Source organism: Clavelina lepadiformis, chromosome 6 (assembly GCF_947623445.1).
Source record: "Clavelina lepadiformis chromosome 6, kaClaLepa1.1, whole genome shotgun sequence".
Taxonomy (NCBI): Eukaryota; Metazoa; Chordata; class Ascidiacea; order Aplousobranchia; family Clavelinidae; genus Clavelina; species Clavelina lepadiformis.
In genome coordinates, this window is record NC_135245.1 from 15,482,405 (window position 1) to 15,500,278 (window position 17,874).

General features: G+C 35.1%; 3 protein-coding genes across 5 annotated transcripts in view; 2 read left to right on the forward strand and 1 right to left on the reverse strand.

Annotated features, from left to right (window-relative positions):
* Positions 1 to 1,355: 1,355 nt before the first annotated feature.
* On the forward strand, positions 1,356 to 5,637 carry LOC143462522 (complement component 1 Q subcomponent-binding protein, mitochondrial-like). Its single transcript, XM_076960723.1, has 7 exons — positions 1,356 to 1,576; positions 3,786 to 3,961; positions 4,258 to 4,402; positions 4,612 to 4,675; positions 4,806 to 4,917; positions 4,997 to 5,094; positions 5,292 to 5,637. Exons 1-7 carry the CDS (start codon positions 1,497 to 1,499, stop codon positions 5,439 to 5,441), a joined length of 825 nt encoding a protein of 274 aa, XP_076816838.1. The 5' UTR covers positions 1,356 to 1,496; the 3' UTR covers positions 5,442 to 5,637.
* Positions 5,638 to 5,672: 35 nt separating this feature from the next.
* Positions 5,673 to 9,360, reverse strand: LOC143462523 (ankyrin repeat domain-containing protein 66-like). Of its 2 annotated transcripts, none has more exons than XM_076960725.1 (5): positions 9,158 to 9,360; positions 8,004 to 8,156; positions 7,000 to 7,070; positions 6,744 to 6,833; positions 5,673 to 6,246 (listed from the first exon to the last, which is right to left on the reverse strand). In XM_076960725.1, exons 1-5 carry the CDS (start codon positions 9,239 to 9,241, stop codon positions 6,039 to 6,041), a joined length of 606 nt encoding a protein of 201 aa, XP_076816840.1. In that variant the 5' UTR covers positions 9,242 to 9,360; the 3' UTR covers positions 5,673 to 6,038. The 2 variants fall into 2 exon arrangements, with proteins under 2 accessions (XP_076816840.1, XP_076816839.1); XM_076960724.1 differs by having other exon boundaries at positions 6,943 to 7,070; positions 9,158 to 9,351.
* Positions 9,361 to 10,901: 1,541 nt separating this feature from the next.
* Positions 10,902 to 17,874, forward strand: part of LOC143462521 (protein spinster homolog 1-like) — a 29,539-nt gene continuing 22,566 nt past the window's right edge. The window contains exon 1 of one of the 2 annotated variants that reach the window (XM_076960722.1): positions 10,902 to 11,276. Coding sequence is in view for 1 of the 2 variants with exons in the window: in XM_076960721.1 (XP_076816836.1) it covers positions 13,607 to 13,700 (94 nt within the window). In the remaining variant the exon portion in view is untranslated. Of the gene's footprint in view, positions 11,277 to 13,523; positions 13,701 to 17,874 lie in introns of those variants that run through there. The other variant, XM_076960721.1, reaches the window with a different exon arrangement.

Sequence of the window (17,874 nt, forward strand, 5' to 3'; positions counted from 1 at the left end):
AATCGATCACATAAAAAGGAAAGATTGTAAACATTACATCGGTATTTATATGTGGCAAATCAGTTCAAGCGAGGTAATTTATCTGACGTCATTAAGGAGAACTCAAATCTGGTCAACAACTGAATTACAAGATCCCAAATTAAATTTCAAACATCTCGAAAACAACTCGTCACTCGTGACGTAATCGTCACAACTGTTTCCATTGTCTTCCAAGTTGTGGCGTTATAATTATATTTCTGCGATTTACAGCGCTATTACATAACGTCATACTTGCCATAAGTTCATTTTCAATTCACGACATAATTTTTATCCAATCGAAGAATAGTTGAATGACGTGTTGTGTTCCGTAAACATGTTATTTACCTTGCACTTTTGAACTCATTCTACTAAGATATTCCCATTACTGTCATCTTATTTTGTAAATATGTTTTATTCATTGCATTATGAACTCACCGAATTCAAATCAACCCCTGTATGATTAATGACTTAATTGGTAAACATGTTTATCTGTATGATTGACCGCAATAAACGCATTGTCATTTTAAAACAGGCAGTGTTGATTTACACTTAGGCTTAATTGCTTTCATAAAAAATCCCATTGTTATAATTAACACTTAACCTGTAAACCTTGGAGTCTAAAAGTCCAAATCATTTCCTTTTATTGATAAACGCATTGCACCTCAAGTTGGAATTCTATTTCTTTAATTTTTCCCCTTCAGTGTATATATGTAGCCTACCGTTGCATGCTATGATTTCAGAACCGAACTACTTTTTTAAAATAGTACCAAATACTCGAATTGTGGATACATATTATGCCCAGTATCGGTATCGGTACCAAGAATACATTTTTTGCCAAGTAACGGTACCGTTACCGACGGTACTTTCAAAGTACTGACTGCCCACCTCTGACGATACTGTACCATACCATAGACAGCATAAACCTTGGTTCGTATTCACTAAATTAATACTGATTAAAATTTAACATAAATTACCTGTGAACAATTTTGATCAAAGTGATCAGATATGGTTGATACCTATTTGCTAGTAATAAACAAAAGTCACTTGCCTTCATGATAAATTAAAAATTGAAATCAAATATTTACTGCATCAAAAAAAATATCAGTGTTGCCAGTAAATAACTTTTGAAATCAAAGATAAAATGACTAGTTATTTTAAGCTAAACCAGCAAAATATTTTGCAAATTTACCATGAATTTACAAAACTTGGAAAAAAGTGGACCTTTCTGTAACAAATGTATTGAAAATTTCAAAAACCCTTACAAAAAACTCGAGTTGCTCTCTGACCTTGGAGTTTATTGTCTTTTTGTAGGCAACATAACTAGCACGTGCGCTAGGTGTTTTATAATCGATTGATGGTAACTGGTGCTGTTGTTTGCTGTTGGCACAATTGAAATTTTATGCGTTATTAACAGTGTTAGGCATTGTTTCCTACTGTTTTTTAGCTTGCACTTCTAGCCTAAAAAGAATACAATAGCAATGACAACTTCAATCGCAAGAACTTTTCAGCGATGTTTAATGTCGGGAAGTTTTCAAAAATCAGCTTCATACGGGAAGAGGTATAAGTGTGTGACTGTATAAGCTGATGTATGTCATCAAAAAACAGGAGAACCTACAGTTAGCCTACACGAAGTTATGGGTTTGGTAAATTTAATTGTATTGTTTAAGCTATTGTCAGTGTAACAGTTTTAGGCTGCAACAATGAACATTTCATAGCGGAAAGTATGGAATCTACCAGGGTGCATTCGATGTGAGCTACGCCGAAGATCTTCGGCGTGAGCGGCAGGCAAGTGGCGTAAAGTCGGCTTTACACAGCCAATTCACATGTTGGCACAATCATGGCAAATTCACTTTGCTATATGAAAAAGAGCACTGTGTCTCCTTTATCTTAAGAATCACGGTTAGCATAACGTCTTTGGCGTATTCGTAATGTACCCTGAAGCACTTGTATGCATGAAATTCATGTTGGTGCACACCAAAATTTTTTATCTTCACGCCAACTTATAATAAACAAATCAAGAAAAGCTGGTTGTTTGAACATCAATTTACAATTGATAAACAAATAATTGATGTTACGGTCCAGGGTGCATGCTGTACGATGCGTATGCTGATTGCCAGTTTGGCGCATTACAAATGTGCCGAAGACATTATACCAACTGCAATCTCTAAAAGAAGAAAATGCTGTGCTCTTTCATTTAAACAAGAAAAAAGCAGCAGAGTAAAATTAATTTATAGTTGCCATGGTTGCACCAAGACTTGAATTGGCTCCTTGTCGAATCGAGTTTATTCCGCTTGAACGTAGCTCACGCTGAAGATCTTTGACGTAATTCATGTGAAATGTACCCTGGGCTTCAGTGCGCGCCATCACGCCCAAATTTATGTCCGTTCAACAAGTAATGAGTTGACAAACATGTGAAACAGCATATTTTTTGTCCTCGTTGATTCAAAACATCCTTGTTATCACTGGTTGCACTTTTCACAGGGTAACTCGTCTTTCTTGCAACTTACACAATATTCTCTAGCAGCTGAAGTTATTGTTTCAAGTAAATATAAGAAAAAACGTACCTCACAAGTATTCAGTTTCAATCAAATGAAAATGCATTTAAAACATAAATGAAATAAATTCTTAATATATCTTTTCTTAATCTGTAATACCTGTTAAAACTACCTATTTAAATTAAGCGCTTGCACTGAAACACTACAAGTTTATTAAACTACAAACGAGGGAAATTACAGACCAACTACACTCTAATTTATTTAGAATTTTAAAAAAAGTACACACAAGCTCGGTAACTGGGGCTCAATCAATGGTGAAGGAACTTTTGATCGTAAGTTGAGCAAAGACCTGATCTTCAGTCTGTAGATAAAGTTAGTAATATTATACCATACATAAGCACTCTAAGATGTTTTACTGTTTGTGGATATGTACAAAGTTAGTTCTAACCAACAATAAAAGTTTATTGATTCTCTAATTGTTTTCAGAAAACAGTTACATAAATGCTTTAAAAGTTATTATTTCATGCGAAAAGTTTGGTAAGCCACACACCTGGCTGTGGATAATAAGTAAAGTTGGAAATACAAAATTAACAGCTGAATTAAATTCTGGCCGGAAATTGTGCATTTTTTTCATTCGTAGCTATATATGTAAAATTTTAAGCAAAAAGCCTGCCATTTGCAGAATTTTTCCAAATTCCATTCAAATACAATTGCAAGTTAATAACATACCTGTAAGCATTCCTTTAGACCAGACATGTGCAACCAGTGGGCCGCAGTGCGGCCCGCCAGGTTGTTCCAAGCGGCCCGCGTGGTTCTCAGCAAAATGTTAGAAGTTCATACTAGCCATCACTATTTGATGCAGTTTACATCAAAGCAATGGAAATTTTCGCATTTTCGTGTCGTGGACTACATTAAATCTATTTCTTAACTATATAAACTGCATAGGAAAGTCGTTTTATGATACTAATTTTTTCTGAAAAAATCATGTGGCCCGCGTTGTCATTCAAAATTTTGTATTTGGCCCTCCAGTGAAAAAGGTTGCACATGCCTGCTTTAGACATACCCACCGTTTTTAACAATGTATACTTGGCCAAATTCAATTCACAAACATAACAAATCAATCAACAAAAGTAGCTGTAATAGGAAATAAGATGAAACTACTTTTTTCAGCGCTGAATACTGTTGTTTTTTGCAGTAATTTGCAAAACTGTTACGTTTAATCAACTAAAACTAAAGTAACTAAATAATATGATACAGTATTCTCATTTTTAGAATCGATTACAACGCTGCTAATCTATCACGGTTAGCTGTTGCACAAAATCAGTCAGCTTCATTAATGAGAAGTTATGGAAGATCTATTTGGTACATGGCAAGTAGTGCTCGGAATTACAAATCTACAAACTTGTGGCCATCTGTAAGCTGTACTTGTGGCAGCTTTCACAGCGAAAGTAAGCTCTTATCAAGGATTTTTTAATTTATATTAACAAACAATAAATATTTTAAGTTTTATTTTAACTGTTACCATTACCAAATAAAATACCAAAAAGTAATACTAAACACTTAAGAGATAGTAAGATGTATTAATTATCATGAAAAAAGTGCACATGGTTTAAGTCAGGAAAAAAGGCTTAATTGTTAAGTGATAATGATTTATCGATGAGTTTTAGTAATGAAAATTTTTCTCTGTCTGACAACAATATTTCATCATCATATTAACCCGAACCAATCTACTTCTTAATTTTAGGTGACAAAGAATTTTCTCATTTGCTAATGGACGAAATAAAAGGAGAAAAAGAAAGAATGACAGGAGTGCCTACTCCGTCCAGCAGTTGGTCTTTGAAATGCAATGGACCCGATTGTAAAATGACCAAGAAGCTACAGGGTGATATGTAAGTCATTGTAGCTACAACGTCTACTGGAAGATCATGTTTGAAACTCTTTTCTCCTTTTTTGTTTTTTTTTAACTGTAACACTCAAACTGTTTTTTTTTTTGAAACGAAAGATATTGTTTTGATTCATGTTTTGTTCATTTTTGACTTAAATTTTATTACTGTTATATATTTTTTGCATTCCCTTAATAACAAACTTATGTGTACAGCATTGAAGTTTCATTTAATGTGAATGGATCAGTACCACCTGCTCGTGAGGACGCAGTGGAAGATGTTAGTACAACGTCAATGGTTTTCATAATACCAACACAAATTATTCAGACGGTTTAGTTGTGATCATAGAACGTTTTAATTATTTGTCTTGAATCTGCAGCCTCATTCTTATGATACATTCTATGTATAGGAGCCGATCATTGCTCAACCAGACTTCATGGTTGACATTAAAAAGCCTTCTTCAAGCGATACTTTATCGTTTGAATGTTACTTCCCTGATGAAGAACCAGGCGAGGCGGAAGGTAATAAGAGGCCACGTCTTTGACTCGCCTCCATTTCGACAGTCACTGCAGTTTATGCCTGTTTTATGTCATATTGTAGGAGATCACCCAAACGTCTTCAGCATTCGTTCTATTGTACTTAACAAGGGTGAAGTCACTGATGCCACCTACATTATCGATACAGAAAATATTGATCCGGTGAGTTTTCTTTTACATCTTACGTCTGGTGACAAGTGTTAGCTTATACATTACTGTTTATAACGTCTGTGCGATGGGATCACAATGGTCTTGTTGAGTTAACTCATTTTCGATACCTTGTAGTATTGTGCTTATCATTACACTGATATTTTTACCAAACCCTATGACAAATAACCTTAATCCCGTATACCTTACAGAACGTCTATGACCATTTGCTCACATACCTAGAAGAACGTGGAATCAACAATGATTTCGCTGATGAACTGGTTGACATTGCAAGTGGTGTTGAAAATCACGAATATATCAAATCTCTTGAAAAATTACAAAATTTTGTATCCTGTGATTAAGTCTACCACAGTGGACCGTACCAAAAGTTTTGCTGTCGTGATATGACCGAGATGTTTTTCAACATCATTCACGGTTTAGCTGGGGCGTCTGCGACATGTTTTCATCTTTATCAAGTTATGTGTATTTAAACTGTTTCCTTAAAGAAACGTTACGGTTGTCTAGAAAGCTTGAATAAAATTCATTTGTATATGCCAATTTTTCTTTGTCTTTGAGATGTTTCAGTGTCAACGAAAAGCAGGCATGGTTTATTAAAATCTTGTGTCATTGATGTAAGCTACAAATGTGCATGTAATATATAATGCTATAAATGTAAATATCTATATAATGCTAGTTTTCTGCTTTAGTTGAAAATTTTGAAAAACCGTTGCTTTTGCCCACAACTTGACGAATTTGTAATCACTGACTAGTAATAATCGGATACGTGTTGCATAATTGTTGTTATAATTAATTATTATGTAGCAGCAGGTGCAACCTTCGTTATGAAATTCGTTCTAGTTTTAACTTCAAGTCAACGTCGGTTGACATTGTCACTTCACTCCAAATACTCAGGAAGAATTACTTCTGCTCTAAGATAGCGAGAGTCTTCCACTAGGTGCTCAATCCTGCAAGCTCCCCTTTGTTTTTTGCACAGAAGGACGCTTTTTCCTTCTCGTTCGAGCAAGCTTGCCATCTGGTGGCTCTTGTTCTTTTCCCGATTTCATGGCCGACAAAAGTGACATCAAGTTTTGTTTTTTACGAGGATCAGGTCGAAACATCTTGGGTGGCGAGTTACCGTTTTTCCAATAACTTGGATCAACTCTGTAGCTGCAAACAAAAATGATGTCCTGTTAGAATTTCTACTATATAGGCTATTCATCTTCTGAAAGAAATCTATAGTAGCGCTTAACTGGCTGATTTCATAGGTTTGGACAAAATAAAAGAAAGTGATTGTAAAACTTGTTAACGGATTCACTATATTTTACAAAACACAAACTAACTGTAGACTAAAATATCAAAGTTCACTGAGAAAAAGCAAATCAGCCACGAGACCAACCTAAATGAAACTAATAGTGATGAACTGATGATATATTGAGCGAAACCACGCCATTTTTACTTGCATCAATAGTCGGTCGCATTTAGTAATAGAGTTGAAAACAGAATGGGCAAGCAGCAAGATGAAAAATTTTACTAACATTTTCATTACCAGATGAGAAATGCCGTGTTTATACGAAAAGGTTTGTGCTCGGCTGCTGATATAAAAACAGTACAGAAATAAACAATGTAAAACAATAAAAACTAAAGTAATAGGGTACACTTATTACTTGAACTCTCCACGCAACGCTTGGCTGATCAAATCAGCACATTCTAGATTGCCATAAAGCAGAGCATGGTCCATTGCTGTGTCTCCATATCTGTAAGTGACAGGATGCTTTTAATTTCTATTAAAAAGCACTTTGAGTTTGAACCGGACGACTACTGAACTGCAAACTAAGAATTTCCGTAAAACAATAGATGATTTACTTGTCAGTTGCAGTGATATCACATCCATACTCTATCACTGCTTTTAGAATATCACACCTGCCACTTTCGGCAGCATAGTGAGCAACCGTTTTCTCGTTGTGATTACGCAGCGTGGGGTTCGCGCCAGCCTAAATCACCAAACATATCAATTCTCTTTTATAACGAATACAATAATAAAGATTAAAGTTTTTTCTTATTGTACTGCTCTATACTTTTCAGGGCCGGCTTAAGCAAGCACGGGCCCAACACAAGAACTGATGGCGGTGGCTCTTGCCGATTAGAAAGAAATTATTGTAACTTTATGATAATAATAACGTAAACCAAATATCAACTCTTTGCAAATCAATAAAGCTTTGTTTTATAGTATGTTTTCACCAAAAAAATTTCTTTTGAGCACAAATTGCGAAATAACATTGTGATTTGCAGCAAAATAGAAGTTGCATTGTCATTTTGTTGTGATGCTAAGCAGCGCGGGTTTCCAAAAAGCGCATCACTCGCATTGGTTTAAGGGCGGCCTTGGCGTTTTAATCAAACCTTATTCAAAATCTACAACACTGTTTGCTATCATTATCATTACTATCGTTTGTTAATAGTGATTGCAAACATTAAAACAAAGGAGAGAAATAGCACCAAAGTTCAAGGTAAAACACGTGATTCTTCGTCCAAGATTGTATTATAGTATTTCTTTCCTACAAGTCAACAAAACCTTTTTCAGCGGAACTGTTGCAAAAAGAGTTTTACCAAATTGCCGAATCGATCAGTTTCAGAATTGAGAATTTGTTGAACACGCAGGTTTCTGCTAACTGAGCGTATTAAAGCAAATAAAAAGTTTGAGTCTTACAAAGATTTTTATCAGGTTTTGCAGATATAGTCTACTTTGAAATACATCTATGTAAACATAGAAATGTACAAAAAGGTTTAAGTTACGGAATAGCAGCTTAAATGAAACAAAATGGAAAACTAGCTGTAGCCTGGTAGGTCATTAATGATGTGAAGATGCTTGACAAGCAGTAGCTTACTTTATAAAGTGAGATTTATTTTCAAAACAAACTTGTACCCACCTGCAGCAATTTTTTAACGCAAAGATAATGTCCTTCGATGGCAGACCAAAATAGAGGTGTCCTCCCGTCCCAATCCTCATCTTTTTCATCCCTGTCTATCCTATGTTGTTCCAGTAAGTCATTCAGCCGCTCCACATCCCCACATGCTGCCACCTCATGAAGAATCGACATGGCATAAGCGGCACTATACCATTACCATATTTGAAATGTGGGCCAACGTTAAGCCAGAAAAGTTTGTTCTATGCGATTCAGTTTGTTTGCTATAGACCTCTGTTTAGATATGCTGATAAAACAGAGGCTAAGTTGAAGATTATAAATAACAACTATTAAATCGTATTCTTCGCAAAAAGTCAGATTTTACATGTAATTTGTATCGAGAAATATTTGCTTTAACAGAGCAGGCAAACGATATGTGCACTCCATCACATTATGGTTTGCTTAAAAAGCACGCGTCGGGTCGATGCCATTAGGCCATATTTAAAGGCGAGACATGTTTATTTTCATTAGCATAATGCTTATGAGCATCCCAAGCCTGATTTTTCGTGAAAACATAGCCTACGCGTATACTTAGCATAATATCCAGCCAGGTTTATTCACTTATAGCTGTCTCTATCTGGGTTACCTATACAAAGTCTGCCAATCATTTTCAAATCCAATTTGGTATTGATTTTATTATTACTGCTATAGGCTACTGTACGTGTGCAAGATTGAGCTGTAGAATAAAAACAATTAATGTAAACCTGAAAAGACAATTCGATGTTATTTCTTTGTTTGTCTTTGACAATGATTGTTATATATATTTTATAGTTCCTTACATATCTTTACTTTCTTAACAATACATTTGATAAAAATTTATGCGTTTTTGTTAATCATGCAGTAAGCTTAACCTGAGCCTCAAAGCTGCTTATAAAACTTAGCCTGATCCCAACATTTCACACGCTTATACAAAAATTATGTACGGACATTGGACAAGGAACAAGCCAGAAACGTTTCTTAAAGTTCAAATCTGTATAGTACGTACAGTCATATACACTGAAACATTTCTGGCAAAAAACGAGTGCAACGTGCTTCCTGACAGCTTTGCATATTTACGCAATTTAACTTTTACCTTTGCGTTCCAGTTTTGAATGCTAAACAAGTACTTCCTTACTTACTTCAGTGTTGAACAGATGACTGCAAGTGACAACCAAGAGCAAATTGCCCGCAACTCTCTGATCCATTCTTTTTTCTCCCAACATTAGTACAACATGTTATCTTGCTGTTTACCTTACGGTAATCATTGATGGCAATTCGCGAAATAATCTAACTATAATCCAATAAATCATTTAGCTATTGTAATCATCGTTTTAGACCCTATCAAGTGCTAGCAACGATTCAGCACAAAAAAAACAGTTGCTAAGTCGTTACAAAGGGTTTTGTATGTTCTGTTGTTACCGCAGACTCTGATTGAATTACAAAATACTGGGCATCGAATTACGTTTATAACCTTCGAAATATTTTCTTTTTGTTGAAGGAAATAAAATTGATAGTTGGATCTATTCCTGCCTGGAAGTTGGTATTTTGATTGGTGCGCCATGACCAGAAAAGTTAATTTGATTGATACAGACTGAAAGGAACTCTTCTATGACTACATTTATATTGCAGGTTAATAGCGTTTGAACTGCATGAATTATTATTTATTGTACAAAATACTACAAACATAGCTATAGCCGATATGCAATGATGTTCACAATAGCAAACGCTTTCATTTCAGAACAGGTACTCTATGTTTGTGGAACACATATAAAGCTACGCTGGGAATATTTGAGTAGTAAGTTAAATGCTTTTACTTCAGCCAGCAAGCAAATGCACGATACTGCAGTAACATGTTCACTTAATTTTACCACGCGTGCTTTCCTTTCTTGCAATTCGGGGACCTAGTCGGCTTACGGTTAGTATATTATTTTTGCTTGCAATACTGCTTTAGAAGTGTTGGAGGTTGTATAAGTTTGCTTGTATTTTGGCTTAAACCTTCAGGCTATGTTTGATTTACGTTGACCATAAGCATTTTGTTAGGCTATTGCAGTACCGTGTACCTATAATGCTATTGAATATTTGTTAGTTGTTTCAGAGTTATGTTACAAAAAATGTACTGCTTGTTGATAATAATATTCCAGTTTCACAAAATTTCAATTTATTTCCTTCAACATTTTTTACATTTTGCCAAAGGATACTTTTTATTAAGCTGTGCAGGCTACTTTAGTGTTACAGGTTAAATTTCATTTAAGCTGATAAATTAAATTTTTGATAAAACGTTATGGTTATAGCATAGTGTAATCAAGAGTGCAGTCCTGCTGGAGCTTGCCGCTACTCCGCCCAAAATGCGCGAAGTACGAAAATTTGGGTCGTTTACGCCTAAAAATGAAATGTATTCGCATATTTATATCTACAGTAACTGCCAATTTACTGTGTATACTGGTAAAACGCCGTGCACAACCATTTTATAAGGTCGCCTACAACAGTGTTGAAACGCCTTATAGCCAATGATTATATGTTTTCCTAAAGCCTAGTTTCCTATAGCCTCCTGTAGCCTAGTTATAACCTATAAGTTACAGGTTATAACTGATAAGTATAAGTAGTCGTAAACAAGGAAATGCAGTGAACCAAACAGAAAAAGGCGGAAACAGGTTTATGGTCCAAAATGTTGAATTCGTGAAGGAGTCAATGGCCCACGTTTTTAGCGCCACCACGCTGTGACTTTTTCCAATATTTGGACTTCTCACTTTAAGGATTTAATTGTAAATTAATTATTGTGTTGATTGCTGTGTGTTTGGTATGCGCTCTTTTCTTGAATATGGCAAATTGTTGTTTCGAGTACTCGTAGTAATGCAGCACGAAATTATAAGCTGTTCTGGTTTAGTCCGAATTGTTTGGACGCTTGTGACAACTCGTACTCACTGGGAAGCCCACACCACCTTCGTGGGTCTGTAGGAGTCGTGCGCCACACTGGTTAGTGGTCACCCCAGTTAAAGCTCAGTTCTGTACCAGCTTCTTTGTCGACAAACCTGTCTCGCACTGCTCAACCACTTCTACAAGATGGCACCACAAAGCTTTTTTTGTCTTCCACGTCTCAAATGATCCACTAAACCAGAACTTTTTGACTACGGAAGAAATGCGAACAACTACACTACAGATGATCGTAAGCTTGCAATCGGCCAAACTTTGAAAATTGAAAAGCGAGAACAAGCATTTGGAGCTGACCCAACACTATCAAGCCACCGAGATAAAAAAAAAGTAAGTCATTGTCGAAGAACTTTCACTGCAACAGCATGACAGCGTCACGCCTCACCCAAAATCATCGCAAAATACTAGCAACAACCATTTATACCAAGTTGATTTGCTTACACGCTTAACTTTAAAACGATTATAAAATATTACGCCGCTCTAAATAAACTATTACGTTATTAATTAAAATTACACACTGGGTTATGACAGAGAGTCTAAACTTCAAGCATTCAGTTGTTGGATACTTGAATCCCTGCTTAGATTGTCAAATTGTTTGACGTGGCACAAGCTTTTATTACCAGTGGAAAATTTAAGATATAAGTTTTTCAATGTGAGTAAATAAAAAACTTTAAAAACGAATGAATATTTGTTTTTAAACTAAACCGGCTTAGAAAATCTTGAAATTAAATAATAGATACTTCAATTTGGAAGAAATCATGTTACAAAATTTTCACATGCGTTCACCTTCTCATGAGATGTTACGCTTACGCATGACTGCGCAGTGCGCACGCACTATAGTAACCTCTATCCATTCATTGATGAGGGACATGGCCCAGCTCAAATCCTGTTGAAAGTGGGAAAGAATCTTTTTTTAACATCCTAAACGTGTTTTCTGTTTTATAAATCTGTAAGATATGTGTTCGTGAATTGTTCGTTTTAGCTTCTTAGAGATTATTGCAGGAGAAACCCCATGGAGCCAGTTTCAAGCTCTGTTAGTTCATTGATGAAACAGTCACAGTAGGTTTATTCTAACTATATAGGCCTAACCTAACAGATGGAGATGAAGAGGGGCTAAGGGTAAGCTGTAACCTATCAAAAAATCTAAGATAAGTTAGTTGATCTATGGCAGAACAGGCTTACTACAGTGTATGGTGAAGTGTTGCAACTGTTACGCTTAGCCTAGTGTAATAGCCTAGGCTACACCTGTAACACAAAATCGAAAATGGAACCATACCATAACCCAGGACTAGCTATTGGTCATGGTTGTGGAACAAGTTAGACTTTTATGAATTAAAGTTGTTTTTAACTTTTTGTTTGCTTTACTGTTTTCTTTATGCGTTTCTTTTATTACTATACAATTACTTTCGTGGATTGTGGGGCATTTGTATGATTTCACCATAAAAAATACCACTTTAGATGACTTGTGATGGGAAATTTATTGTATTATCATTATTGGGATAAAAATGTCATTATGATGATATTTTTATCATAATATGAAAATAATATCAGTAACCTGTAAGCTACGAATCAAGAGTTAGCTTAGAGATTTCTTTCCTAAATTGGAGTCGCAGAATGAAGAAGTTTAAGAAGCCCTGCAATAGGCTACCATTATGTTGCTCAATTGTCAAAAATATCATTTGAAACCGGCCTAATCATGAGTTTTGTTTTCAAACATCTAATTATGTTGTATCAGTGTATTACTCAATCTACTAAAAATTTCTTGGTAAGTTTGTGAGCAAAGTTCCTCCGATTAAACATGCTCAGGCAGGATTCGTTATATGCTAAAATGTGACAAAATAGAAGATAAGTTTGTGAAAGTAAGTAGATTATGTTGAAGCATTTTAAACCATGTTGGCATAGTTTTTAATCCTTTTGCTTGGTGTTGCTAAAGTTACAGTTTTCATCAAGCATTTGTATGACATAGACAGAGTCACATCAATGGACAAAAATAACACACTGTGTTGGCACCAAAATTACACAATTTCATAAACTGGAAAAATTGTTACGTCGTGGTACTGTTGCCCACAGCCAGTTTGCTAAACAAACATTTGTTTTGTGTCATAAATGTTAATGTTGTCAAAGTTTCAGCTTTTACCATACATTAAGCAGTTTGTTTTAGTGGGAATCAATGTTGTTAATTTTTTATATTGTTGTTGTGGGCACTGCGCTTTGAAAGTCACAAACGCATTGTGCTTTGTGAAAACTTGACACAGTGGTTAGTATTTTTTAAGAGTATACTTAGTAGCTATGTATTCAACATATTTTGGTAACTCTGTCAGCTTTCAGCATCTTTACTATCTGTTAGGTTGCAGGCAAAGACTTAATAGTAAAAGAATAAAGCTAAATAAGAATTAGCTTTAAGGATAGGTTTGACTGAGGTTTATACAATTTGTAGTGACTGTATTTGTTTTAAACAATTTATATATTAGTCCTTCATCAAGTATCATGGTTTGTGTGCCAAAACATACAACGAAATTTCCATTAAAAAAATTTCTTTAGCAATTCATGTCATACACGAATAATTTTCTTACTTAGGAAAACTGCAATTGTAGATCAATCTTCTAGTCTAAACATTTGAAAGCTGCAAATAAAAAAGCAAAAAAGGAAGTAAAAACATTATGGCCAATGGTGAGATTCCAGAAACTTTGCCTCCCCACCCTAACACTGACGATAGCAACAGTGATGAGGGGAATGGCTTTGAAAGTCATGAAGGTAATGTCCTAATACAATAAATTGTTTTATAAGAAACTGTTGGAGACATTTTTTCAAATGATTTGAAAAATGTAATGTTACCCACCTATTTGAAATTACATTACGTGTAATTTTTCCATGATTGAAAGACAACGACAAGTATCATAGATATATATGCTGCACAGAGCACAAAGTAAAACTGTCAAGGGTTTTAAATATATAATTGTGAACACTGTATAATCCTTAAGTTTTATAATGGTTTGTATCTGGCAGTAGTTAACTGTCGTGATAATAGTGAAATATCATTGTAGTAAACGCAGTGTAAACAAATATATAATTAATAGAGCTACTAATTTTGCTCATAACTGAAATAGAGTTTTGCTCATATCTTAACTGATAATTAATTAAAAGTCATTTTTCTGTGCTACTTCGTACCACTCACTAAAAAATACCGCGTTTTTGTTTGCCGTATACTTTCACTGTATGCTTTTATCATAAGATCAGTTTTATTGGAACCAACTTTACCCTTAGTGTACTTCAGCATATGAAAGTGTTGTACTGACATCATTCAAATACAACCTTACATATTTGCTCATTATAATATGAGTGTTTTTATTTTTTATAAAAACCCTTTGTAAAAAAATGTAGTGGTTTCTTTCTAGAAAACTAAAAAACCCAGTTATTGGGCCAACTCAAAATTCAGAAGCTTTTATTATTTGTTACGGCCATCGGTTGTTTGTTGTGCTAGTTTAAAATGGGACATGTTTAAAATTGATGGTGGCTGAATTGTATTAACCTCATTATATGATAAAAATGCCAAATTAGATAGCAGCCGAAAGGTTAACTTCTAATTGATCAACACAGGTTTTTACAGTCTTAAAATTGCCTCATCGGATGTAATGTGTAATTATACGATACAGTTGAAAATATGGTATGATAAGTATATAAGACGTAATCTTATTACACCTGATGAAACTTAACCTTGTGAAATGTTGAATTTTTTAATTAAACTTGACCTTTAGTGTGCAATGTTTCCTGCCTTTTTATATGTATGAAATTGCGTGACTATATTTAAAACTTTGCAGCAAATTCCAACATTGTTGCTTTCTCAACTAACAATCTGTAGCTCAATTTTGAAATTTGATCCAGAACTTAAGAAACTAATGGCCAGTTTACTAAAAACCCCAACCCAAAGTTTCTTATAAAACATGTGCATATATGGTCATGCAGTGATTTTGATGCGGTTTTGTTGAAACTTTGTGAACAGATAAACAGTTTTTCACCGCAAACGATGTAATGGTTAAAGTCCAATTTCTTACTGTGAAAGCCTTTAGGTCATCTATGGACCTAAGACACTAAGCACCGGTGTAGCAATAATGCACACTCTGTATGAAATACCTCTTGTTTGTAGACATTAAAATTAAAGTGTGGCTCAAAAGTTGAGTTGGGTTGTCATCTAATTGCTTGTTGGCTGATTTTCGTGGAAGATTACTTGACAAGGCTGCCATGCTACAATCACTTTCTTTCAAAGTACCATCCATAATTATACCAAGTTAATAAGCACAAACAACATAAAGACTGGTTATACTTGGTCTTTTTGGCATGTTTCACACAACAAGTTTTGCTTTATATTGGTTATTTTGGTGGAGAGAATTTGGAAATACAAACATGCAATTTCGAAAAATATGAAGAAATCATACTGGGTTTTGAAGACTTAATCTGTTCCTTTTAAGTATATACGTACGTCTTTTTCTCACCGAAACAATTGTTACGCTCTATTTGGGTTCTATCTGTAATCAACGTATTAGTCATTTCAATGCGTTTGATGTTACACAAACAGTCGGCTGATTCATTTTCTGGGAATATTAAAACGAAAGTGACAATGACTTAGCGATGGCTTATATAAAACAAACATTTCACTCTTAAAAAACCGGTACATCAGTATACTATACTTGATAAAAAAAACAAAGCGCATTAGTTTGCAATGTTTGGCCTGATACTTTGAGCATCGCAACGTTGTTAATTTAATACGCTTCGCTTTAACATTAGCAGTCGAATATATTCAGGAGCATGACAAATTTAAATGGTTTTGAAGTTGGCAATGTTTAAAATAACATCTTGTCCTGTAGAAAGCAACCTTTTCTGGGTTTCAGGAAATCTCAAAATATTTACTCGCTTTTTGAAATCGTCCTTCCTTTTGAGGTCATTGGTCTTGTGACGTCCCTACGTCAATGCCACCTTGAACGCCAATATTACGGACAATACTGTAACATGTTCGACTGTTCGAAAGTTTCCAACAAAAAGTAGCCTTGTGTTAGTTTAGTTCAGCGAATGAATACTTTGCATCAGTTCAGTTCGTGCTGTCAACATTGAGGATATTTTAACTCATACCTTATCTGCAATTGTGCTTTTATGCTTCTATGCTTTGTCTAACACCATCAGACGGATTTGGCCGTTTTTAGGGTTGTATAATGTATATACAGGGTTGCCATCAGTCTCAACTCAAAAATAAGGACGACTAGAAAATGAAAGACGAATACCACCTTAAACAGTGTACAACAGGAGAAAGCAACCAATGTTCCTAAAAAAAACAAAAAAAACAAGACACTATCTGCATGTTCATAATTTTGGTATCTCTTTGGTACAAAATGGTATCGTAAAGGTGACAAAATGCCCAAAATACGAACCTCTGCCCGAAAAATAAGGACGAAAGTGAAAATAAGGACATTTCTTAGAAAAAAAGGACAAACATATTTTCTAAGACACGGACCTTTAAAATAAGGACAAATCTTAGAAATAAGGACGGTATGGCAACCCTGTGTATATAGGCTTGGTTTGCCAAAGCGCTGTGTTGGTTAGTGTAATGCGAAATAGTACTCACGGCCAAATTACGACAAAGTTCTGTTCAGTTAGCAAAAAGTGAATTTTGTGCAACTTTCACCAAGTTATCAAATTACAATAACATTCACTTAACCGTGGAGACGGTTATCCAAAACGTATTTTACCAACAGCCCGAATATTCTTGTCCTCCGCTAATAGCAAGTAAAGGTGGAATACTCTTCACAGGTCATTGCTAAAAGACGTGGCATTGATGAGCTAATTTTACGCTTTCGATAATACCGATTCTTGGAAAAAAGTAACGCCGTGTTTGCTGGAAGCGTGATGGTTTGTGAAAACATGTCATTATATCTCATAATAATTTAATTAATGAATTTTCGTTGACTGATGAAATCGCCTTCCAGAAAGCGGTTTCTGCTTCGGTACAATACTAATTCTTATAGAACATATCAATATGCAGCATTGAAAGTTTATGCAGAAAATCGTCAGTGTAAGAATTATTGCGCACCGTTTGAATATCACAAAATCAGCAGTCGGGGATAGTTTGCAACTTAGCAATCTCACATTCAGACAAAGACTTTTGAGGTCAGCGGTTTGTTTTTGTCGCCCCTTAGTTCAATCCCGCGAACGAACGATTTGTTGTTGTTGTCGTCTGTCGATATAGGCAACATTAGCAATGTTTCGTACTAACCGTTTCTATTACTATCTCTTCCGCTTTTTTCAAATTTAACACAGGTAACAGACATTAGCGATTATGGGAATTATGATTTTTAGATATTTTTCAATTTCGTTCATCTTTTATTTAGTAAGTTTTGTTTGGATTGAGTTAATTGTTTCTAAATTTTGCTGTTGCTTTATTGTAATTCTGCTCGAGATTACATTGAAACCGAAACGTGCGGCGGTGGAGTTAGAGTTAGACGTTTAGTCTCCTTTAGACATGTCATTACAAGGTCATTCGAGACGATTTTGACGTAAGAAGGTTGTTGACGTGTTCATGGTCATCCAGCCGTGACGGCAACAAAAGCGATCAAATTAAAATGCGACGCTGTTGGTTGTGTTTAATTGTTTGCATAAAAGTTGACTTTTTTATTGTTAACACGCAGTTACAGTTTTTAAATGTGTGTTATTGATATGTCCCGTACTAGTTGTTGAATGGTAATTTTATCAGTCACAAATGGTTTCTGTCCAATGTTATATTGTAGCTGTCAACCGAATGTTGTGGCTTGAAGGACTGATTATGCTGTTGTTACACAATAAGGCCAGACACTGATGGAAGCCGTTTGTTGTCTTTCAAGCTTAACCTTTATATAGGTTGCTAGCGCGGAACAAAACCGCCACGCAGTTTGATACAAGCGGC